At 37.0% G+C, this 25,494-nt stretch overlaps 2 protein-coding genes across 3 annotated transcripts in view; one reads left to right on the plus strand and one right to left on the minus strand.

Moving 5' to 3' along the window:
• CEP290 (centrosomal protein 290) overlaps nt 1–7,370 on the minus strand; it is a 103,306-nt gene extending 95,936 nt beyond the window's left edge. Inside the window, exons 1-6 of one of the 2 annotated variants that reach the window (XM_082849407.1) lie at nt 7,215–7,370; nt 6,552–6,681; nt 6,323–6,400; nt 5,269–5,338; nt 4,857–4,903; nt 3,019–3,162 (exon numbers count right to left, since the gene is read on the minus strand). In XM_082849407.1, coding sequence (XP_082705533.1) covers nt 3,019–3,162; nt 4,857–4,903; nt 5,269–5,338; nt 6,323–6,400; nt 6,552–6,653 — 441 coding nt within the window. In that variant the 5' untranslated portion in view covers nt 6,654–6,681; nt 7,215–7,370. Of the gene's footprint in view, nt 1–3,018; nt 3,163–4,856; nt 4,904–5,268; nt 5,339–6,322; nt 6,401–6,551; nt 6,682–6,952; nt 6,973–7,214 lie in introns of those variants that run through there. The other variant, XM_082849408.1, reaches the window with a different exon arrangement.
• Nucleotides 7,371–7,650: 280 nt separating this feature from the next.
• The window catches only part of TMTC3 (transmembrane O-mannosyltransferase targeting cadherins 3), a 64,786-nt gene continuing 46,942 nt past the window's right edge, over nt 7,651–25,494 (plus strand). Inside the window, exons 1-3 of the mRNA XM_082849409.1 lie at nt 7,651–7,801; nt 21,469–21,685; nt 24,326–24,544. Coding sequence (XP_082705535.1) covers nt 21,497–21,685; nt 24,326–24,544 — 408 coding nt within the window. The 5' untranslated portion in view covers nt 7,651–7,801; nt 21,469–21,496. The remainder of the gene's footprint in view (nt 7,802–21,468; nt 21,686–24,325; nt 24,545–25,494) is intronic.

Raw genomic sequence — 25,494 nt, forward strand, 5'->3', positions numbered from 1 at the left:
TCTGCCTTACAATCACTTCTATTGCTTCAGTATCTATGCTGATGACCCACAAATTCTTATCATCTATCCGGTATCTCTGAGTTTCTTATCCAGATATCCTTTCTGAATATGCCCACAGGGACCTCAAACTCAACATGTACAAAACAAATAATAATCACAAGCCTTCTAAACTCCCCTTGTGTCACTTCTAAGTGAATGGCGCTATCTACCTATCCAGTGGCCCAACCCAGAAAATTAGGTGGACTACCCATTCCTCCCTCTTCACCAACAACCAATCATTCATCATATCCAATTACATCTACATCCCTCAAACATGTCTATGTCCCTAATCCCCCTCAGTCACTAATTAGTCCATCGTCACACTGACTTAGCACAAATGTCTCCTTACTAGTCTTGGCCCCCTTCAATCCACTCTCCACAAAGGAGAGTAAACTTGCAAAGTACCGATCTGATCATGATATCCCTGAGTTCAAAATCCTTCATTGGCTCCTTTTTGGAAAAAGGACCAAATTCCTCAGGTACTGGCCTTTGCTTATCTCTCTAGAGGATCATAAATGTTAAAGCTGGAAAGGTAGGGTAGCACAGCAGATAAGAGCACAGAATTTGAGTAAATCTGGATCAAATCCTGGCTTTATCATTTATTAGTTGTGTAACCATGGGCAATTACCTACCCTTTCTGTGTCTGTTTCTTCATCTGTAGCCTGGGGGAAATGTCACCTCTCTCATATAAGTATCAAATGAGGAATAATGAATTAATGCATATAAAGTATCTGGCACATAGTAAGGACTCTACACTAGCTATTTTTACCTATATTCCAGCCAGAATGAATAACTGTAGTTCCCTGAATACACCATGCTATCTCTTACCTCTAGGTCTTAGTAAACACTGTATTTTCTACCCAGAATGCCTTTTCCTTAACCAGCACCTACATCTCATTCCCTCTTCCAGGCTAACTCTTATTTCAGGTCTCAGTTTACAGATCATTTCTTGAACCTCAAGACTGACTCAGGTATACCCCTCCAGAGTACTCCAGAGTATTCTTATATCCTTATGTATCCCCAGACTATCATATTATCTTATGTTACCTTTGTTATTGACAGTGAATAACGTTGAGAAGCAGAATAGCGTTGCCCACTGTATCCTCAGTATTTAGCACAGTCTCTGGCATGCTATAAGTACTCAGTAAAACTGAATGACTGGTTAAGGGCAAAGAAGAAATTGCTAAAGCAACTCATATCCATATTCTACTTCAAGAAATCTAGCAGCTGGAAAGGTACATAAGCCATATATTCAAGTTGTCTGTGTGTGTGCCTATGAATGAAGATAGTAGTCTAAGATATGAATAGACATGGTGGTTCTGATTAGCTAACAGTGTGTGGTATCAATGGTGAGAAGTTGACTAATATATGGGCTAGACAAAAGAACAATAGCCCAGAAAAACACATACACGGCCACCTCCCTAAGCAATTCTATTACTGTATAGCATAGGTTGGACCCTTCATGATTAAGAAATCTATAGATCTGTTATGTTTCACTGAGTCAACTAAACACATAATCCTCTAAGAGCTTATTCCTAACCTTCAGGTGGCATCAATCCATACTTTTTCCACCGCAAAAACTGTACAGATGGCTCACTTTTACGTGACTTCCAAACTATATAATAAAATAGATATATCAAGAATGGGGATGCTTTTCCTTACAAATCAGTCTATGATGAATTCTTTTTAAATAGCAATGTTACCTCATAATCAATGTCATTTACTTAAAATTTATAACCATCTATTTCCAAGAGAACAATGGACAAAATGAGATTATCAGGATGTGATACAATATTGACCTTATAAAGGACACAAAGGTAGAAAAAGCTTCTGGGCACCAGGGATGGGACAGTTAATACATGTAGGCACCAAATTTTGTACTAAGTTCACTGACAGCTGAGGCAAAAAAAGAAAGCATACTATTTTCTGACAGGAAATACAATCTTATCAGCAAAAAAATAATTTTTTCCTCAAACTAAATTTAAGTGAACATTGCATGAGTTATTTTGTAAATAACAAGTATAACGTAAGAGGTAATAATAAACTATGCTTGTATAAAAGATGACATGTCATGGTTTAAAATATGAATTGATTTACAAAATGGTGAGATTAACACTTTTTAAGAATCTACGTATTACATAAAGCGAGGTACACCTGAAAATAAAAAACTTATTATTGAATACATCACTAAAAGATTAATTTCTAAGTCTACTACTAATATAGATACAAATAAATACCTTTTTTCCCAAAATATATTATGAAAAATAAGAAAATCAAAAAATTTTAAAAATTTTATTTATTTATGTTTGGCTGCATTGGGTCTTCATTGCTGTGCACAGGCTTTCTCTAGTTGCAGTGAGCGGGAGCTACTCTTCATTGCGGTGCACAGTCTTCTCATTGTGGTGGCTTCTCTTGTTGTGGAGCATGGGCTCTAGGGCACGGGCTTCAACAGTTGTAGCAAGCGGACTCAGTAGTGTGGCGCACACGCTCTATTGAGCGCAGGCTCAATAGTCATGGTGCATGGGCTTAGTTGCTCTGCGACATGTGGGATCTTCCCGGACCAGGGCTCGAACCTGTGTCCTCTGCATTGGCAGGCAGATTCTTAACCATTGTGCCATCAGCGAAGCCCAAATCAATTGTTTCTGAATGCCTATTAATTTCTTCATACCAATATTCCAGATCAAATCATCAACTTTATGTGAAGAATTCTAACACCCGGAGAAAAAGTTACCTCCATGTATAAAGAATTAATCTCTAGGTCATATTCATTCACTAGATGTACCTGATCCATTACATTTTAAAGACATGATGACAACATGAACTGTTATATAAAACCTTATCAATAAGCATACATCAATTCCCACAAATAACATAAAACATAAAAATTGAAACTGTCAGTAATAATTATAAAAAGCATAAACAGGTGGTGTTTTTTTGGTAACTTGAACAGTTAAGAGTCATTAAAAAACTGTGCCTTACTTGCTCATTAACTTTCTTTTCTTTCTCTAACTCTTTTTCCATGTCCTCCAATTCTCTATCTTTTTGTTCCAATTGCTTTTCAAGTTGGCGAATTTCATCACGTAAAAAGCGAGTGTCACGTCCACCTGCAGAGTGCTGTGCCATCTTAAAGTAATAAACCCAAAGTATAAATTAATTCCATTATATCTGGAGATTCAAATGAATCAACAACAAAAATAATTATCTTGACTTTAAATTTTATCATAATCAGCACGAGATGTTTAAAATCATGTTGCTTAAAAACAATTTTTTAAATTAAGCATATTTAAGCTTTAGTTCACAGGCTGACAACCCCTTAAGCTCTTCCTGAGCCATCCAGAGTATGAAGAATTAACAGTCAATCACTCAGGCTTTGTTATAGCCGCTGAGCCACAGACACCAGGGTAAAGTGCAAAGGCATACAATGATCCTTGAGATGAACTATCTAGGCTTCCCCTGAGTATCAGAGCTCTGAAACCAGGCTACAAATCACCAGAGCCTCCACCCTAGCCACTGAGCCATGGTGCTCTTAACCTGTCCTTTCCCTCATACCACTGACTATTTAGACCAGTGTTAGGATAAAGGAAATGTTCTCTACACTGCCCAATACAGTAGCCACTATCTACATGTGTCTACTGAGCACTTGAAATGTGGCTAGTGAAACTAAAGAATTGAATTCTTAACTTTAATTAATTTAAATGCTAATGGCCACATGTAGCTAGTGCTACCATATTGAACACCCAAAATTAGATTATCTTTAAAATTTTGCAGCAGACTAAATACATTTTGCTTCATTTTCCTGTTACTTTAGGTCATAGTCAAAAACATCAAAAATCCTTTAGTCATCTAATCTGTCTCACATTCATCTCCCTAGCATACAGTTCTGTTACTCTTCTACCTTAACTAAACTTTTCTTACTCTTAACCTCCTTCAAAAAGCACTTTCTTACCAACATCTCCAACTGTCCTATCCTTCTATTCTGTAGTAGTTGCCTTGCTAAACACTAACACAGAATCGACCTTACTTCATAACTCACTTAACAAGTATTTATTGAGAATGACTGGTATTTCCCTAGAAGCTGGATATACGACAGGGAATAGAAAATAAACCATCTAAATTCGCAGAGTTAACATGCTAAAAAACCAGGGTTTGAATGTAAACTATCTGACTCCAGATCCTGAAATCTCCAGTTCATTCCCCACTATATTTCTGGTTTTATCTGACTTCTTTAAAATTTGACCACACATCTTTCACTCTTATTTTTAGCAGATGACCTCTCCATCCTCTCAAATTTCAGGCACTAAACCTACAAACATCAAAAGCTTCTGTTCATATCCATTCTTCCTTCCTCCCTTTTACCAAGGAAAAAGGTCCTTCCTCCTTATAAGGGCTAATCCATTTGTATCACATTCTTTCCCACAGTCTCAGTAATCTCAATGTATTCAGTTCCTTAACAATACATTCACATTTTGGCTCTTGGCTTTCTCAAAAGCTACCTCTTCTCCTATACCCTTCTGTCACTGTTCCTCAAATTCCAACATGCCTCATTCCACCTCAGTTATAGTAATCTCTCTGTATATTTCTCTGTACTACAAGCTCCATGAGGTTATTCAATGTTTTTATTTTGTTCACAATTGGATGTGCAATCCTTAGCAGAATTTAAGATACATAAATAGGCACGTAAAATATATACTGAACAATTATAAACACAATATCATTCCAGTGACTTTTTCCAGCTAATTACAATGAAAAAATTTAAAAATAATAATCGAAAATAATATTTACAATGATTACACCCTAAGGAATACAAAAGAACATACCTCCAGTTCATTTTCCAGTTTCATTACTTTAGTTTTTAATTGATTTTCTATTAAAAAAAGATAAATATTTCAATTGGTCAGATTTATCTCAAAACAAACTTTTCAATAATTTTCAATAAAATAATAAAATTAATTTTTAAAGATTCCATCATGGTTGTAATGATAAGGTAACATAAGAAAATAACTATTTTGTACCTGATCCATGAAATAGGAGTTCTAGAAAAATATTTCAAAATAAACTGAGTATACACACTTTATAAAATATTGGGTTGGCCAGAAAGTTTGTTTGGATTTGTCCATAAGATCTTACTTTTTGGTCAACCCAATATATTAAAGCTAATTCTTCACTGCTTAGTGAATAAATGAAATCTACTATTTAACACCATAATAATCTTTTCCCCAAGGCATTTACCAAATTTTGCTTGTTCTTCTCCAGCTTTTTCAACTTCTTCCAAAGCTAGCTCTACTTCTTGAGCTTTCATCTAAACGTTAAGAATAAAAAAAGCTATTTCAGTATGCCTTTACACTAGAATGTAAGCACTGAAAATAAGAATTTTGTTTTGTATTTGCTATCCCAGTACTTACTGCCTGCAATGCCTGGCACAAGGAGAGATTCAGCAAACATTTGTTGAATGAATAGATGATTTTCTTAAGGCTGTAATTTCTAGATTCCTAAGAGTTTGAAATATCTTTTATTCCTTTTTTCCCTCAAGTCTTACATCTAGTATTGCAACTTTTCTCTTCGTAATGTTTTCAACTATCTCTTTTATTCTATTCTAATTTTCATTATTCTAGTCCATAATTTTGTCTAACTTCCTTCATAAGTTTAACCCTCTTAAGGCATATTTTTGTATCTACCAATTAGAGATCAAAAACCTTTAATGGCTGCTAATTGCTGATATCATAAAATACGTCTTTAAAGGCCCTAGACAGCCTATTCTAAACTATACCCAACATTGTTTCCTCTACAACCTGCTATTATAAACTTTCTGCACTTGTCTCCTTAAATGTAAAGAACATGCATACTTTCTATTCCCAGTTTTTATTTATAGTAACCTCCAGCTCTAGAATCTCCTTAACACTTTACCACTGCCCTCCACTTACCTAAAACTATTCATCAGTCTTTCACCTTTACAGTCTTCTCACACCTAAATCTCTTCCCCTCCTAACAAATCCCAACAGTAGTCAGCTACTGTAACAAGCTGTAACATAATTAACATAGGACCTCCCTATGCTTTTTTAAACATAACCATTCTGTTTCCCCTACACACTCTTTTAGGAACTTTAGAGCAGAAAGCAGTAATGTTTTTCACCTAAAATTCTCAGTTGACATTTGAAGATATCTCATTTTTTAGTGGTCATTTAGATTTTACAAAGTACTTTCACAGAGATTAAATTATCTAAGAAAAGATTCTTACACTTTCTCTAATAGTCAAAGCTATTATTAAAACCTACTGTATACAAACCTTCATTAGAGACTGAGTAATTCTGAAAAGGTGTATCATATTTTCTTGACTTTCACTTTTTAGCTCATTTACTTCCACCTAAGTAAAGAGAAAAGCAACTATTTCATATTTTATAACCCTTAAGCAAAATACAAGAAATCTTCCAGTTGTACCATTCAGTGATTTCAGGGACAACTTAGACTATCATAGTTGTATGTATATATCTATGCATTATTTATCAATTAAGTACCTTAGATAAGGAAATCAATAAATTATCTGCCAATTCTTCTTGACGAGGCAACTCATCTGGGTCAACTTTTCTTATTTCTTTCCAGTTTATATTAGGTGGCATCTTGAATTCTTTCACTGTGCTTTACTTTCTGTAACAATACAAGTGGGTATTAGCATTTTCAAGGTAAACAGCATTACTGTTTTTACAGATTACGCTATTACAACTCTCCACGATGTTAGCAAAGAGGTATGGCTCCTTAACTGTATAACAGATATGTGGGTAAAATAGCCTTGATCAAAATTACAGCAGTTGCGACAAATCATCAGATATTTTATCGGCTAAATTATGACGGCTTCCATGGTTAAACTAATGTAAGCTAGAACTAGGATTCTGTGCCCCCTTCCTCCACCCCCCCTTACCACCAAAGCGTGCGATGCTTGGAAGGCTGAAATTGACCACTGATTCTGAGAGACAGGAGCTAGGATTAAGGGGGAAAAAAAAAAGCGAGAAAGTAAACGATTGAAATGAGTGCAGCTGGGCCGAAGAAACCAGGGCTGAAGCGAGGGGAAGGCAGATGGACTGCAAATCAAAGGCTAAGGGTCTGTTGTTTATTTGGGCCGTTAGGCTTAAAGAACCTTTGCGGGAAGAACTCTCTGTCCGCGCTCTCCAGGATCCACCCACCTAAACCAAACCTGGCATCCAGCGGCGGCCCCTCAGCTACCGCACCCACCCAGCCGAGCCCCGCCGCCACGCCTGACGGCTCCCCAGCGCGGTTCCAATCGGACACTAGATACCGCCAACTGATCTCTAGCGAGTAATAGCGGCAGCGGCTGCTAAGCGACGCATTTCCCACCTAGCCGAGGCCGGAACAAGAGCCCGGATGCAAGCGTCGCCTACATTTCACGACCGTGGGCGACGCTTTACGTTTAGATTCCGCAGCAAGGTCCCTGGATTCTGTGTTAAGGGCGGAGAGAAGACCTGGGATGAGGACTGCAAATCCCAGAGTGCAGTTCTGCTTGGAGGCCGGGGCGTCCTGGACGCTGAAGTCTGAGAAGTGGAGATAGGCCGTTCCCGGCGTGCAGTGCGGGAGGCTGCGACTATACCGGGGTGCGGGGGAACCGCCTCGAGGCGGGAGGCGCGGCGGCCGAGGCGTGTCTGCACTGGTCGGCTGAACGAGGCGGACCATGACTCTGCCTTCGGTGGCGTCTCTCGCCGGACCGCTCTTCCCGAGGTTTCTCTAAGCCATTCCCTGGTGGAACCGCTTCCAGGTGAGGTCGGGCTGTCGGTCAGCGGTGGGGGAGGAGTTGAGGTTAGCGATCCCGGCTGAAAGAAGCTCTTAACGTTGGGGCCGGAGTCTGAAGAGGTGGGAAGACCCCGCCCTCTCCTAGGGCGTTTGCCGGCGACGCTCCGGGTGGTGCCCTCTGTAAGAAGAAAAAGTTTTAGCCTTCTTCTGTATCAGAATCTGTCTGTATAGTGGACTGGGGGCCGCGATCATGGTTTGGCGGCGAGTGAGGAATTGGGGACACCGCATCTTCTGACCCTGGTCGCCTTAGCTGTAGCGCTATTACCTTCGCGGATTGAAGAACTTGAAGGTTGAGGAGCTAGTAGGTGTAGAGGGAAGGTTCTAGAGAGGAGAGGTTATAACTTGCCCAGGCCACTGCGGGGGGTGGAGAGAGAAGGGGCCTCAGTACTCACCAGCCCTGTTGCTGTCACTTGTTTGCTGACGGAGAGTGCCTTCCTATGAAAACGCCTTCTCAGGTGTTTACAGCTCTTATTTGTGCAAGTTTTGCTCATCTGGCTGCTCAGCCGTGCTGGAGTATGATACACCACTAGGAAAACTTTCTTAAGAAGATGTAGACTTGAAAACCAAATGACATTTTCAACTCTTTGGAGCAGTGCCTCTCATCTTTATTTATGTATTTATTTTAAGCACTCTCTTGCATTTATTCCCTGTAATTGATATTGAAGTTTACTTTTGAAAACAATAGATTTCTTTCCAAACCGTTCAGTAGAAATAGCTCAGTAGAAAATAAAAACAGATATACTGATTTTGTGAGATACATTTAAAGACATTCATCAGATTTGTAGGAAGTATAATTTTGTCTAGTCCTTTACTGAAAGATGATATGTCAAACACTGTTCATTAACGTTTTTTTAAACCATGCTGTACATTATATCCCCAGAAATTATATATCTTTTAAATGAAAGTTTGTACCTGTTGATGGATCTGTTTGTTTCTATGAATTCGGTTTTTTTAGATCCCACGTATAAACGAGATCACTCAGTATTTGTCCTTCTCTGTCTGGCATTTCACTTAGCGTAATGCCCTCATGGTCCATCCGTGTTGTCATGGTGTTACAAATGGTAAGATTTATTTTTTGTGGCTGAATAATATTCCATTGTGTGTATGTACTACATTTTCTTTATCCTTTCATCCATCGATTTATACTTAGGTTGTTTCTATGGGTTGGCTATTGTAAATAATGCTGAATGAATATCACTTTAAAATAGTGATTTTGTTTTTTTTGGATATATACCCAGAAGTGGAATTGCTGGAAAGTATGGTAGTTCTGTTTTTAATTTTTTGAGGAACCCCATACTGTTTTCTGTGATGGCTGCATCAATTTACATTCCCACCAACAGTGCACAGGTGTTCCCTTTTCTCCACATCCTTGCTGCCAATGCTTGTTATCTCTTTTTGATGATGGCCATTCTTAGCAGGTGTAAAGTAATTGATAATCTCATTGTAATTTTGCTTTGCATTTCACTGATGATTAGTGCTGGTGAGCACCTTTTCATGTACCTGTCGGCCATTACGTGTCTTCTTGGGAAGAAGTTCCTGTGCCCATTTTTTAATCAGTTTTTTTTTTTTTTTTTTTTGCTATTCAGTTGTAAGAGTTCTTTATATATTTTGGATATTAACCTGCTTTCATATATATATTTTTGCAAATATTTCCCCTCATTCCATAAGTTGCCTCTTCATTTTGTTGGTGTCCTTTTTTGTGCAGAAGCTTTTTAGTTTGACATAGGCCCACTTATTTATTTTTGCTTTTGTTGCCTTTGCTTTTGGTTTCAAATCCAAAAAATCATTGCCAAGACCAGTGTCAGGGAGCTTACCCCCTTGTTTACTACCAGGAGGTTTATGGTTTTAGGTCTTACGTTCAGTTCTTTAATCCATTTTGAGTTGATTTTTGTGAGTGGTATAAAATAGGGGTTCAGTTTATTCTTTTGCATGTGGTTCTCCAGTTTTCCCAACACTATATATTAAAGAGACTATTCTTTCCCCATTGTATATTCTTGGTTCCTTTGTTTATTTCTGGCCTCCCTATTCTGTTCTGTTGATCTGCGTGTTTGTTTTTATGCTAGCTACAAGCTATTTTGATTACTATAGCTTTTTCATTATTTAATCTTCATAACAATCCAATGAAATAGCTGCTTAATTTGTCCTCATTTTCCAGCTAAGTTAAGAAAGCAAAGTTTGGAAAGGTTAAATACTCTGCTCAAACTTAAATAGTATGATGGAACACGAATCTTTCTGGCTAAAGGATATGTTCATAACTGCTATATTGCCTTCTCAGGCATGCTGGGAACCAGTACTTGTAACGTGCTTATTCTTCAGTCTTACAATCTACATTAAATATCATTATATTCTAATTATGTAACTTTGATTACTCAAGAATTTGAATTAGATACTCTTCATGTTCAGTGTTTTTTGTTTGTTTGTTTGTTTGTTTTTTGACTACACTGCATGGCTTGTGGGATCTTAGTTTCCCAACCAGGGATCGAACCCACGCCCTTGGCTCTGAGTGTGCAAAGTCCTAATCACTGGACCACCAGGGAATTCCCACATTCATTGTTTTTATTTGTTTTTATTTTTTTTCATTCATTGTTTTTAATTCATAATTTAGCAAGGGAAGGCAGAGATGAAAGCTAATGTTTCTGGAGCACATATTATGTCATTTACTATGCTTAAAATTGCATATTTATTTTTGTAGTAGTAATCTGTTATTTTTATTGCAACACCTTATTTTTCTTCTTGTTTTTTCATTCATTACAACTGTTATTTTCTATTTATTTATTTATTCGTTTCGTTTTGTCTGTGTTGGTCTTTTCTACCCTTACTTCCTTCACCTTCTTATTCACATTTATATTCTCAGGAACTGAAGGCACCTGGCGTAATGGCAGGTTTTATTCATTTTTCTGAAGTGAAAACAGGTTCTGAGAACCTAAGCAATTTCATAATAATTAATGAAGCTAAGGTTGTAAGCCAGGTCTCAATTACAGTCCCGACTAAGTGCAAAATCTTGCTTAAATTTTTTTTTTTTTTTTTTTTTTTGCGGTACGCGGGCCTCTCACTGTTGTGGCCTCTCCCGTTGCAGAGCACAGGCTCCGGACTCGCAGGCTCAGCAGCCATGGCTCACGGGCCTAGCCGCTCCGCGGCATGTGGGATCTTCCCGGACCGGGGCACGAACCCGTGTCCCCTGCATCGGCAGGCAGACTCTCAACCACTGCGCCACCAGGGAAGCCCCAAAATCTTGCTTAAATTTTATTACTTTACTCATTCTAACAATATTTTGGGGCTTATACACTGTGCTAGACACCAGGGATGCAGTAGGAAACAAGTTAGCTAGGGTCTAGGCTCTAATGCACTAAAATATGTTTGTATCTAACTGTTAACTAAGAAATTTAACTCAAGTTCTAGTTCAGTTGCTCACTATATATAATTTTGAGAAAATCACTAAAACCCACTATTATTTTTCATGAAGTTTTCTGAATCATTCAGTTTTCACCAAGGGAAGTTATCTGACAATTTTATAAATGGCTTTACTACAGGAACGCTTGCCTGAATCTGCCTTCTTTCATCTCTGTTGTTTTATGAGCAGTATTATCTGACCAAAATCACTTCACAAGAAAGACTTGCTTTTTAAAAGTCTACAAACAATAAATGCTGGAGAGGGTGTGGAGAAAAGGGAACCCTCTTACACTGTTGGTAGGAATGTAAATTGATACAGCCGCCAGGAGAACAGTATGGAGGTTCCTTAAAAAGCTAAAAATAGAACTACCATCCCACCCAGCAATCCCACTACAGGGCATATACCCAGAGAAAAGCATAATTCAAACAGAGTCATGTACCACAATGTTCATTGCAGCACTATTTACAATAGCCAGGACTGGAAGCAACCTAAGTGTCCATCGACAGATGAATGGATAAAGAAGGTGTGGCCCATATATACAATGGAATATTGCTCAGCCATAAAAAGAAACAAAACTGAGTTATTTGTAGTGAGGTGGATGGACCTAGAGTCTGTCATACAGAGTAAAGTAAGTCAGAAAGAGAAAACACACTGTATGCTAACATATATATGGAATCTTAAAAAAAAAAATGGTTCTGAAGAACCTAGGGGCAGGACAGGAATAAAGATGCAGATGTAGAGGATGGACTTGAGGACACGGGGAGGGGGAAGGGTAAGCTGGGACGAAGTGAGAGAGTGTCATGGACATATATACACTACCAAATGTAAAATAGATAGCTAGTGGGAAGCAGCCGCATGGCACAGGGAGATCAGCTTGGTGCTTTGTGACCACCTGGAGGGGTGGGATATGGAGGGTGGGAGGGAGATGCAACAGGAGGGGATATGGGGATATATGTATACGAGTAGCTGATTCACTTTGTGATACAGCAGAAACTAACACACCATTGTAAAGCAATAATACTCCAGTAAAGAAGTTAAAAAAAAAAAAGACTTGCCTTTTATAATTGCTACCTCTGTTCTATGTACCAATCAACCTATATTCCAAATGTTAATCTCCATTCCTTTTATGCTGTCTTATCAAGAAAATGAATGGTAGCTTACTTTTCCAGCTTCTAACATAAAGCATGGCCATGAGAAATTTAGTCTCCACTGTGTACAGAAAATGTTTTGTTTTGCCTTGTTCTTGTGGAGAGGAATCAGTGTGCAGCAAGCAAACACTTGTCTTCTCCCAACATGAGGAGACTGGAAAGATTAGTAGGAGTCATTGTGAATACAGACTTTGCAAACTATGCAAGCCAAAGTTTTACTTATTGAAAAAGATATAATCATGAAATTATTGAGCTGAGAAGACTATCCTTTCCAGACTAAATATTCCCAGATTTCATATAAACTTTTCCTCTAGGCTTGTTTTTTCCATAATTGTACTGTGGGAGTATTAGGAAAAGTGAGCATTCAGTACAATTTTGTTGAAGGAATTATATTGTTTTGTATGCCTGTAATGTGCTCATGAGTGGTCTTCAATTGTGTTTGGATTCTTTGCACATATATAGTGACATCCTTTGACATTGCGGAGCACAGGCTCCGGATGCGCAGGCTCAGCGGCCATGGCTCACAGGCCCAGCCGCTCCACGGCATGTGGGATCTTCCCAGACCGGGGCACGAGTCTGTGTCCCCTGCGTCGGCAGGCGGACTCTCAACCACTGCGCCACCAGGGAAGCCCTGTCTTGACTCTTTATAACCTCTCCCACATTGCTTCTGGGTTTACCTTGCTTGCTTGATTAATAGTAAAAATTATGCAGTAAGCAGAGACTTGAAAAGTGCTTGTCCGTTGGGATTTGCCCTCCAGCTCTCCTGAGGACACCATTTAAAGAAGTTTAGGCTACCTGTTGAAGGATATGACCACAAGTAGCAGAGGCTAGCTTTCCAAGCTGAGACTCCCCCCCCCACACCCTTTAGATATCCAGCTTTAATCAAACCAGATAACTAAGCATATATCAAATATATATCAAATCAAGACATTTATATGAAAGGATGGACTTAGAGGATTTTGGAACTGGTGAATCCAAAATCCGTAGAGTAGGCTGGCAGGCTAGAAACTCTTCAGCAGGACCTGATAATGCAGTCATGAGGTAGAGTTTCTTCTCAGGGAAACTTCAATTTTGCTTTTAAGGTGATTCAACTGATTGGATGAGTTCCATCCACATTATGGAGTATAATCTCCTTTACGTAAAATCATCAGGCTATAGGTGTTAACCACATCTACAAAATACCTTCAGGGGGCTTCCCTGGTGGCGCAGTGGTTGAGAGTCCGCCTGCCGATGCAGGGTCCACAGGTTCATGCCCTGGTCCGGGAGGATCCCACATGCTGTGGAGCGGCTGGGCCCGTGAGCCATGGCCGCTGAGCCTGCGCATCCGGAGCCTGTGCTCCGCAACGGGAGAGGCCACAACAGTGAGAGGCCCGCGTACGGCAAAAAAAAAAACCTTCACAACACCTAGATTAGTGTTTGAATACTACTATAGCCTAGGCAAGTTGATACATAAAACTAACCATAATGGTGGTAGTCATGAACAGTAAACATTTTGCGATGCCATTGGCTCAGTGAAGATTAGCACCCCATTGATAAATCTGCTTGGTTCTGCTTAAACACCTCACCCATACCAAGTTTATAAAAGGCCAAGAAAACAGAATTTTAAAACATTACCCCAGGGAGCTTAATAATGAGAGAAAAGGAGAGAGCTAGTTTTAGTGCTTGCTCATGAGCTCAGTTGTGGACTCATCTGAAGTTCTGCCCCAAAAAGCCACTTGTGGGAGTAGAGCTTGGAGGTAGGGGTGGTGGTTGCAAAGGGACCCAGCAAAGAAAAGCTGGATACTACCAGTTTCCAAGGAAGAAGTAGACATAAAGGGAATTTCGGGTGACAGTCCCTAATGATGTGGGGTTTGTCCCCAAAGAACCCTCAAACACCTATAAGAGATTCATCTTGAATATAGTGGTCAAGTAAGCTCTTTTGCTTTCCTTCCTTTCTTCTCTCTCCATTCTGCTCTAACACTATAGTGCTCAGAAATTATGTTTAACAAGAATGTAGGTAAAGAAAGAGAAGAATAAACTGTATCCTCATTCCATAACAACACGCTTCTCCTACGCAGTGATCCCAAGCCTAGAGCAGAGGACAGTGCCCAAAAGTTAAATCAAGTTCAGGGTCTTGATTATTATCTTGGAGTTGAGTATTTCAATTACTGAATGAATTTGCTTTGCAGCTTAAAGTGACTGCATAACTTTTTATTACTTAATTGTATTTAGAAATCATGAGATCAGTCCAAGTTTCTTTAAGTAACATTTTATAACCTTGTGTTCTTTAAGCCTTTAAATTCAACCTACAAATCTTATTCTGTTTATAAAGTAACATACCCCTTTTCAACGTATAACAAATAAATAATGATTGAAAGGACTGAATACCCTTAATCAGCTACATTTAAAACCTAATTAAGTTGCCTGAATTTAAAACTGCATTTATAGTTTTAGTATATTCATTTTTATTTGAGGACTTCAGATGCCTAACTTAACAAGCAAGACCTTCTCAAACAACTTTTATAAAGCTAGTAAACTAAACTTAAAGCCGTAGCAACTCCCAAGGTCTTATAAAAATTTCAGTATTTATTTGTAAACTTGTCTAAATTCTTTATATTTTTCAACTAAAAGTCTTAAATCCAAAAATAGCATGGTCAATAATTTAATATTATGTATGTTATATATATTATTATATAACGTTGTATTTAAAATTACAGTTTTGAAGCTAATATATCAGAATCTCGAGTGTATGTTTATTACTCTTTTTTTTTCCTTTTATTTCTTTTTCTTCTCTGATTGCCGTGGCTAGGACTTCCAAAACTGTGTTGAATAACAGTGGCAAGAATGGACATCCTTGTCTTGTTTCTGATCTTAGAGGAAATGCTTTCAGTTTTTCACCATCGAGAATAATGTTTGCTGTGCGTTTGTCATATATGGCCTTTATTATGTTGAAGTAGGTTCCCTCTATGCCCACTTTCTGGAGAGTATTTATCATAAATGGGTGTTGAATTTTGTCAAAAACTTTTTCTGCATCTATTGAGATGATCATATGGTTTTTCTTCTTCAGTTTGTTAATATGGTGTATCACATTGATTGATTTACATATATTGAAGAATCCTTGCATCTCTGGGATAAATCCCACTTGATCATGGTGTATGATCCTTTTAATGTGTTGTTAGATTCTGTTTGCTAGTATTTTGTTGAGGATTTTTGCATCTATATTCATCAGTGATACTGGTCTGTAATTTTCTTTTTTTGTAGTGTCTTTTTTCTGGTTTTGGTATCAGGGTGATGGTGGCCTCATAGAATGAGTTTGGGAGTTTTCCTTCCTCTGCAATTTTTGGAAGAGTTTGAGAAGGACGGATGTTAGCGCTTCTCTAAATGTTTGATAGAATTCACCTGTGAAGCCATCTGGTCCTGGACTTTTGTTTGTTGGAAGATTTTTAATCACAGTTTCCATTTCATTACTTGTGATTGGTCTGTTCATATTTTCTATTTCTTCCTGGTTCAGTCTTGGAAGGTTATACCTTTCTAAGAATTTGTCTGTTTCTTCCAGGTTGTCCATTTTATTGGCATGGAGTTGCTTGTAGTAATCTCTTAGGATGCTTTGTGTTTCTGCAATGTCTGTTGTAACTTCTCCTTTTTCATTTCTAATTTTATTGATTTGAGTCCTTTCCCTCTTTTTCTTGATGAGTCTGGCTAATGGTTTATCAGTTTTGTTTATCTTCTCAAAAAACCAGCTTTTAGTTTTATTGATCTTTGCCATTGTTTTCTTTGTCTCTATTTCATTGATTTCTGCTTTGGTCTTTATGATTTCTTTCCTTCTACTAACTTTGGGTTTTGTTTGTTCTTCTTTCTCTAGTTCCTTTAGGTGTAAGGTTAGATTGTTTATTTGAGATTTTTCTTGTTCCTTGAGGTAGGCTTGTATAGCTATAAACTTCCCTCTTATAACTGCTTTTGTTGCATCCCATAGATTTTGGATCGTCGTGTTTTCATTGTCATTTGTCTCTAGGTATTTTTTGATTTCCTCTTTGATTTCTTCAGTGATCACTTCATTATTAAGTAGTGTATTGTTTAGCCTCCATGTTTGTGTTTTTTTACGTTTTCTTCCCTGTAATTCATTTCTAATCTCATAGAGTTGTGGTCAGAAAAGATGCTTGGTATGATTTCAATTTTCTTAAATTTACTGAGGCTTGATTTGTGACCCAAGATGTGATCTATCCTGGAGAATGTTCCATGCGCACTTGAGAAGAAAGTGTAATCTGCTGTTTTGGGATGGAATGTCCTATAAATATTAAATCTGTCTGGTCTATTGTGTCATTTAAAGCTTGTGTTTCCTTATTTATTTTCATTTTGGATGATCTGTCCATTGGTGTAAGTGAGGTGTTAAAGTCCCCCACTATTACTGTGTTACTGTCGATTTCCTCTTTTATAGCTGTTAGCACTTGCCTTATGTATTGAGGTGCTCCTATGTTGGGTGCATATATATTTCTAGTTGTTAAATGTTCTTCTTGTATTGATCCCTTGATCATTATGTAGTGTCCTTCCTTGTCTCTTGTAACATTCTTTATTTTAAAGTCTATTTTATCTGATATGAGTATTGCTACTCCAGCTTTCTTTGGATTTCCATTAGCATGGAATATCTTTTTCCATCCCCTCACTTTCATCCTGTATGTGTCCCTATGTCTGAAGTGGGTCTCTTGTAGACAGCATGTATATGGGTCTTGTTTTTGTATCTATTCAGCAAACCTGTGTCTTTTGGTTGGAGCATTTACTCCATTCACATTTAAGGTAATTATCGATATGTATGTTCCTATTACCATTTTCTTAATTTTGGGGGGTTTGTTTTTGTAGGTCCTTTTCTTCTCTTGTGTTTTCCACTTAGAGAAGTTCCTTTAGCATTTGTTGTAGAGCTGGTTTGGTGGTGCTGAATTCTCTTAGCTTTTGCTTGTCTGTAAAGCTTTTGATTTCCCCATCGAATCTGAATGAGATCCTTGCTGGGTAGAGTATTCTTGGTTGTAGGTACTCCCCTTTCATCACTTTAAGTATATCATGCCACTCCCTTCTGGCTTGTCAAGTTTCTGCTGAGAAATCATCTGTTAACCTTAATGGGAGTTCCCTTGTATGTTATTTATCATTTTTCCCTTGGTGCTTTCAATAATTTTTCTTTGTCTTTAATTTTTGCCAATTTGATTACTATGTGTCTTGGTGTGTTTCTCCTTGTGTTTATCCTGTTTGGGACTCTCTGCGCTTCCTGGACTTGGGTGGCTATTTCCTTTCCCATGTTAGGGAAGTCTTCTGCTATAATCTCTTCAAATATTTTCTCAGGTCCCTTCTCTCTCTCTTCTCCTTCTGGGACCCCTATAATGAGAATGTTGTTGTGTTTAATGTCCCAGAGGTCTCTTAGGCTGTCTTCATTTCTTTTCATTCCTTTTTCTTTATTCTGTTCTGCAGCAGTGAATTCCACCATTCTGTCTTCCAGGTCACTTATCCGTTCTTCTGCCTCAGTTATTCTGCTATTGATTCCTTCTAGTGCATTTTTCACTTCAGTTATTGTATTGTTCATCTCTGTTTGTTTGTTCTTTATTTCTTCTAGATCTTTGTGAAACATTTCTTGCATCTTCTCAATCTTTGCTTCCATTCTTTTTCCGAGGTCCTGGATCCTCTTCACTATCATTATTCTGAATTCTTTTTCCGGAAGGTTGCCTATCTCCTTTTCATTTAGTTGTTTTTCTGGGGTTTTATCTTGTTCATTCATCTGGTACATAGCCCTCTGCCTTTTCATCTTGTCTGTCTCTCTGTGAATGTGGTTTTTGTTCCACAGGCTGCAGGATTGTAGTTCTTCTTGCTTCTGCTGTCTGCCCTATGTAAATACTCTTAAACATTATATGTACTCTAAAAATCAAATATATCTTATACCCAAATATAATTTCAAAGTATTAAAACCATAGTTTTAATTTACTTATTTTTCCTCTATTAATTTTAAAGTTTCTTTTTGTGAGAACATTTAACCAAACAGTAGTTTGTCACCCCAACCTGAGAGGTTTCTGACCCCATACACAAGACTTGATTTTCACTACCCGATGGTGGATATCCTGACTTGTTTTGTTTTTCTGAATTACAATTACACACACACAGTTTAAAGGGAAAATAGTTCTTTATGCTGTGTTTAAACACATCACGTGTTCTGTCAGTTATATCCTCTTGGGACTGTCATTCAGGAATGTGCTGACCTATCTCATTGTTGCCTGGGTAGTAGACCTGCTTGCATGGCTATAGTTCTGTGTAGCATCCCTTATCTCCTGATTTCCCTATCTTTATGTTTCTTAGTATACTTCCTCATGTTATTGGGGTATCTCTTCTATTAGTTTCCTGAGAAGAAGAACATTAGAGGTACATTTTTGAGACCTTGAATGTTTTAAAGTATTTTTATTCTACTTTCTACTTGGCAAATTTGGGTTTATTAATATAGAATTTTAAGGTGGAAATTATTATCCATCAGAAATTTGAAGCATTATTCCCTTTTTGTTTTCTGAATTTCACCCCCCCACCCCCCCCCGCCAGCCTCTAACGTTGTTGGTAAAAAAAAAAAGTGATTTATTTGGATTCGTAACCTTTGGTATGGAACCTGCATTATTTCTTTCTGGAAGCTTTTAGTACCCTCTCTTTGTTTCCAGTGTTGTAAAATTTTATAAGATTCTGTTTTCAATTGGTAGAAGATAGCTGGAGGGTCTAAAACTATACTAAGAAGGGTATCGAGGGTTACTCTTCATTGCAGTGCAAGGGCTTCTCATTGCGGTGGCTTCTCTTGTGGATCATGGGCTCTAGGCATGCCGGCTTCAGTATTTGCAGCACAAGGGCTCAGTAGTTGTGGCACACAGGCTTAGTTGCTCCGCGGCATGTGGGATCTTCCCAGAACAGGGATCAAACCCATGTCCCCTGCATTGGCAGGCAGATTCTTAGCCACTGCCCCACCTGGGAGGTCCATCTGTTCCTAGCCCTACTTCCTGAGATCCTTGGCATCAGTTTTTGAGATGATGCCGGCAGGAGTGCAGAAAACTTTTTAGCTTTTCCCCCTTCAGGTAAGGATTCACTTTCTTGATCTCTATTGAGTCACTTATTAAACATTTTACCTTTCCAGCTTCCAAAATGTGCTGTGGTTTCCTCTCCAATTGTCTTTATCCTTGTGAATTTATAGCCTTCCTTTTTAAAAAAAATATTGACTGTCATTTTACTGTGGTTGAGAAGTTGAGCCAGATCTCTCCAATCTTTAAACACACACCATCAACTTTTTTTTTGATAATAATGTGTACAAGACCATACCATTTAGAGATGATAAATTTCTTCTGGATTCAAGATAAACTCTTAGGTAATTTTTCTGTTAATTGACAACCAGACTTCTTCAAAAGGAACAGCTAATTTCCTTTCTGATTTGTTGGTTTCAGTTTAACATTTCTTTTAAAAGTCTAATGTATTCTGAAATTTTTCTGTCTCATTCTAAAGAAACTTCAATACCTTCCCATAGGTGTTTATGTGTATATATATATATATATATACTTATACAGCTCATATCTTGTTTAAGGTCTCTACCTTATTCTTCTCTGATCTGACAAGAATTCCTGCAGATATATCTCTGGTTCCAGATCTTCTGGCTCTGTGAGTGATATATTAATTTCCTATTGCTCCTATAACAAATTAACACAAATGTAGTAGCTTAAAATAGCAAATTTATTATTTTACAGTTCTGGAAGCCAGAAGTCCAAAATGGATCTCACTAGACTAAAATTGAGATGTCAGTAGGGCTGTGGTCCTTTTAGAAGCTCTAATGAAGAATGTGTTTCTTTGTCTTTTCCAGCTTCTAGAGGCTGCTGTCAATCCTTGGCTTGTGGCCCACAGGCAGCCATCATATCACTCTGACCTCTGCTTTTTCAAGTCTCCTGCTTCCCTCATTCATTTGTGAGGTCTCTTATCATTGAATTGGCCCACCCAAGAAAATCTAGGATAATTTCCTTATCTCAAAATCCTCAATTTAATCACACCTGTAAAGTTTCTTTTGCTCTGTAAGGTAACATATTCACAGGTTCAGATGATTTACATATTTGGGGGACCATTATTCTTCCCTCCACAAGTGATAACACTAAAGTGATACTAATGACACTACTCAAGCTAGAAAAGTATCTCATCAGCTTGTTTTTTTAGAGTATACCTTCAAACCTTATTTTTATAGTAGGGTGGATTCACCAGTATCCTCCAGTTCATATAGTTCTTTTTACTCTATAAACATTCCCTCACTGAATCTTTTCTAAAGCAATGACTTAGTTATGAATTGTCATGTATGAAGACCTGTCTCTAGATTAAAAGCTTTTGTTGCAATGGGAAGAAGAAAAACCATAGTTTATATCTGTTTCATAAACTACTCCTATGCCTCAGGGGCCAAGCAGATAAGATAAGTCCATCAAATAACTCAATCCAGTAAAAGATAAAGGAACAGTAGTTAAACTGGCTAGTATACAGTTAGCATAAAGGCATGCAAGACAAATATGTTTAAAAGGTTTTTGATCAAGCTGAACAGGGCTTCAGGCTACAAGTTTGGACTCCTGATTTAGGTAATAGTTGATCTTTATAGTCATAAGGTACTTAAACAGCTTTATTTACATTTCAGAAAACCCATGATCAGTGTCTTTTTAAGTATGTATTTGTTTTCCCACAAGGATTCATTTAGATACTGCTGGAGCACATCATGCCAGGTTTTTTTTTAGATATCTTATATATATTTGTTTCCCAGGTGACCTGACCTGTGACAGTTGATAAGGAGTTCACTATCTAGTTAGCTAAAGAGATAGGTTTAAAGATTGAGTGATGTGATAAAAGGCTGTATTAGAGGTATGAAAACACATATGAAAGAGCAATTAATTCTGTCTTAGGTTAGGACTATGGAGAGGTGGTCAGCTAATACTCCTTAAGTGGATGGAATTTGAACTGAGCTTTAAAGAATTAATTCTCTGTGAGAATTAGCATTCTATCTTTATTTTGCTCATTCTTCTATTAAAACTATACTTATTAGAGAAAAAAATGTTGCTTACTTCATTTTATCTTCATGATTTTCCCTTCCAGATTTTGTCCACAAGTGCTTGTGGAAAAGATGGCTGATATTAACCTAAAAGAAGTAACCTTAATAATAGGCGTAGTTGCTGCTTGCTATTGGAACAGCCTCTTTTGTGGTTTTGTTTTTGATGATGTGTCAGCAATACTGGATAATAAAGACCTGCATCCATCTACACCTTTAAAAACTTTATTTCAGAATGATTTCTGGGGAACCCCTATGTCTGAAGTAAGTATATATTACTTATATGTATCTCAGATTTTAAATTATTCCGGTAGTTTAGTATTCCTAATTTTTTATCAACATTGCATTGCCATCATCATAGTAATTATGGATTTTTTTCCTCAAAAATTTTATACGAGACATGTTTGTAATAAATTAGATAGGAAGTTGAAAATGTGATCATATTTTTTATAGTACTTGATTCTTTCCTTGGTTGTGTACCTTGGTTTAATCTCTTTAAAAATAATATATGTGTGTAAAAACCAAATGTGTTAGAACAGTAGGCGTAACACAAATCTAACTGAATTTATTTCTCTTTTTTCTCTCTTATGAGTCAGGCAGAAGAGATGACTGCTTGTGGTATTTAACCATTTAAAAATATATGTAACTTCAATATAAATAGATTAGACTTTAAGGGTAAAAATGCTAAGTATACATATTGCCTACTTTTCTGCAGAAAAAATGATTTATTAAAAATTTTAATTTGTGCCATATCTCCTACCTAATATTTAATTTGATTTTATATTGAGAACCCAAAAGTTTAGTTCATGTTTATGGAGATATTTTTACTTTGCCAGTAACTTTATTTTGAAGGTCACTGGATTAAATCTTTGTTAGCTTGGGATCATATAGATAGATTCTAATTTTAGTTCTATCATGTAAAAGCTGTGTGAAATAGGTGGGAACACAGCTTTTAGATGACTGAGGCATTTTCCTGATCTATAAAAGAATAATACCTTGAGGATTAATTAATCTGTCTGTAGTACATAGCACATAGTTGTTATGTGCTAACAACTTAACATAACATATAAACATAACATAACATATAACACTTTTTGTCATTTGTCATTCTTGGCCCCTTTCTGCATTCTCCAAATCTGGAAGCTTCTCAAGGAGGGGTATGGAATCTTTCATTCCTCTCGTCACAAACAAATATTTTTTCTTATTAAATAAGCAGATTATTTATTTTCCTGCAACCTTTCCTATTCTCACCGAATTCTAGCCTTTAGAAGAAATAAGTCTTTTGATAACAAGGGGAAAATATGGTACTATTATAACATATATTCTAGATAATTTATTCCCCTCTACCCATACCCTTTATCCCCAGAGACTCTTAGAAATATGTCCATTCCCCCAATTTATGCTAATATCTATTTTGATTTTAATCATGTCATTAGATTTTGACCTGAAAGGTTTGAAACCAAAAGGTTTCTACAACATTTTTCTGCTTTCTGTTACAAGTCATTTCAGTTCAATACATTGCCTTTAAAAACAATTTTGTATGCTTGGGGTGAAATTCGAAGGATGTAACAGGAATTAGCCAAGCAGGAAAATGCATTCTAGGTAGATAGCACTCATGTTGTGTATAGTGAATACAGACAGAGTTATTACAATGCTTTTAATTTCAAAATGGGAACTGTTTGTTTCTTGTGCTTCCTAATGTTCCCTATTGGGATGAGCAGGCTTAAGTCTATAGCTATATACCAGAGTTACAGCAAAATATGGTAAGAAGTAGGAGAGCAAAGAAGGTGAGTGTGGATGCCTTTATAAAAAATTACAAGAATAGGGCTTCCCTGGTGGCGCAGTGGTTGAGAATCTGCCTGCTAATGCAGGGGACACAGCTTCGAGCCCTGGTCTGGGAGGATCCCACATGCTGCAGAGCAACTAGGCCTGTGAGCCACAACTACTGAGCCTGCGCGTCTGGAGCCTGTGCTCTGCAACAAGAGAGGCTGCAATAGTGATAGGCCCGCACACCGCGATGAAGAGTGGCCCCTGCTTGCCACAACTAGAGAAAGCCCTCGCACAGAAACGAAGACCCAACACAGCAAAAATTAATTAATTAATTAATAAACTCCTACTCCCAACATCTTAAAAAAAAATTACAAAAAATAAATAGGATAATATTTTATATCTTTTTAACTTGTGTGTTTTATTCTTAAATCTGGTTTGATTTTGTCTTAGAGTAAAAATATTTCTTGTTAAATATAACTTTTAGTTTATAAGGAAATTCAGTACCTCACATAGAATTTGATTTATTGCCAATATAGACTGCAATAACAAAGGTATCCATTCTCTAAGAAAGTTTTTGCTCTTGTATTACTCTCTGTGTAGTATGTTTGGTTTAATATATTCAGGTTTATACATTATGGAGGTGTCGTTTCAAAAGACAACTAGACAGTACCTTTTTGAGTCATCATTGTTTAAACTGCACTGGGTAAGCATTCTGTTCTTATGTTTTCTTTTGAAGATCTAGCCAGCAGTTACATGAATGCTTGTATTGGTAATAGTTTGGGTAGCCGGTTTTGGAGAGAAATCCTATGCTACAACTTGATTAATATCACTATTGTCCTACTTTTTTAAATTTGTGTATTGAAGAGGAATTAGTAGTTAGGTCTTCTTTTACTGTTAATTCTTTGACTACTATATATCAGAGATGAAATTGCCTTGTTTTTGTACAAAGGAAATAGGAAAACACAAAAAAAACCCACATAGAGCTATCTTTTATGTTTGTATTATTCTTGGGGCATTTCATTATTTTACTGTTATTTCTCAGCCAAATGTAGTAAAAGCAGTGATTAGTTCATGTACCCAGAAGGACCGAGATACTTTAATAATCAATGATTGATGATTCTTTTTTCCTTTTAGGAGAGAAGCCACAAGTCTTACCGTCCCTTAACAGTATTGACGTTTCGCTTAAATTATTTGTTTAGTGAACTGAAACCTATGTCATATCATCTCCTAAATATGATTTTTCATGCTGTGGTTAGTGTGATATTTCTTAAAGTCTGCAAACTCTTTCTGGATAACCGGAGTAGTGTGATTGCTTCTTTACTTTTTGCAGTGCACCCAATACACACAGAAGCAGTAAGTAAAACTATAAATTGATGTTTTTTGCATTATTCCTATACGTGTCTATAATGGTATATATTTTTAAGGAAAAAAAAAATTAACCATGACTTTAATCCAAGTATTTGAAGACTCCTATTGGTACAGTGTCTTAACTTATTAGTGTAGAGTCTAACTTTCCTACTATGTAAAATTTTTTAAAACAAATTTTGAAACAAACATTTATTCAAGAACATAAGATGTAATCACTCAACTTTAGTGATGTAAAATATAAATGAATACAGTAATTTTCTTTGCTAATTTTTATATGAATAAAGATTTTAAATATTTGTCAACTTGGCTTTTTTTTTGTTTCAAAGGACAGAAAATAATAAGAGAAACTTATGTAAGGGATGAAAATTTATCAAAATACATGCAGACATGGACAGATATCGTAACAGATGATGCTCAGTAATTTCTTATTGTCTATTGCCATGTGTTTAAAAATTGTGAGCTGTCTCTACTATTGCCAATATGCTCATCACCAGCACATTCACAAACTATAACTGTATTTTTCTTGGTAATCTTGAGACTCCAGAATTGCCTCTCAGCAGAGCAAAGAGGACTCTATTCAGTTGCTTTGTTACAAGCTTTCAATTTTAAACAAGAGTCTGTATGCTTAAACTCTGCCGGGGTATGTGTGTCTGTGTCTGTATGTGTGTGTGTGTGTGTGTGTGTGTGTGTGTGTGTGTATGTATGTATGTGTTGGAGGGGAGTTGTGCGTCTCTCCCAGTATCTTGAAACTTTTGGTGTCTAGCTGAACATTTTTCTATACAGCTACAAAAATAATAGGTTGCTTTAAGTTTTATAGTGAGTTCAGAATACTTTAAAGGGATTTGGGGGCTTTATATTTAAATTTTTTGAATTTAAAAGGATGTTTTAAAGTTTATTGTCTTTTTAAATTTTAGTTTGCAGGTTTATTTGTGAGC

Source organism: Leucopleurus acutus (assembly GCF_964270905.1).
Source record: "Leucopleurus acutus genome assembly, chromosome: 11".
NCBI lineage: Eukaryota > Metazoa > Chordata > Mammalia > Artiodactyla > Delphinidae > Leucopleurus > Leucopleurus acutus.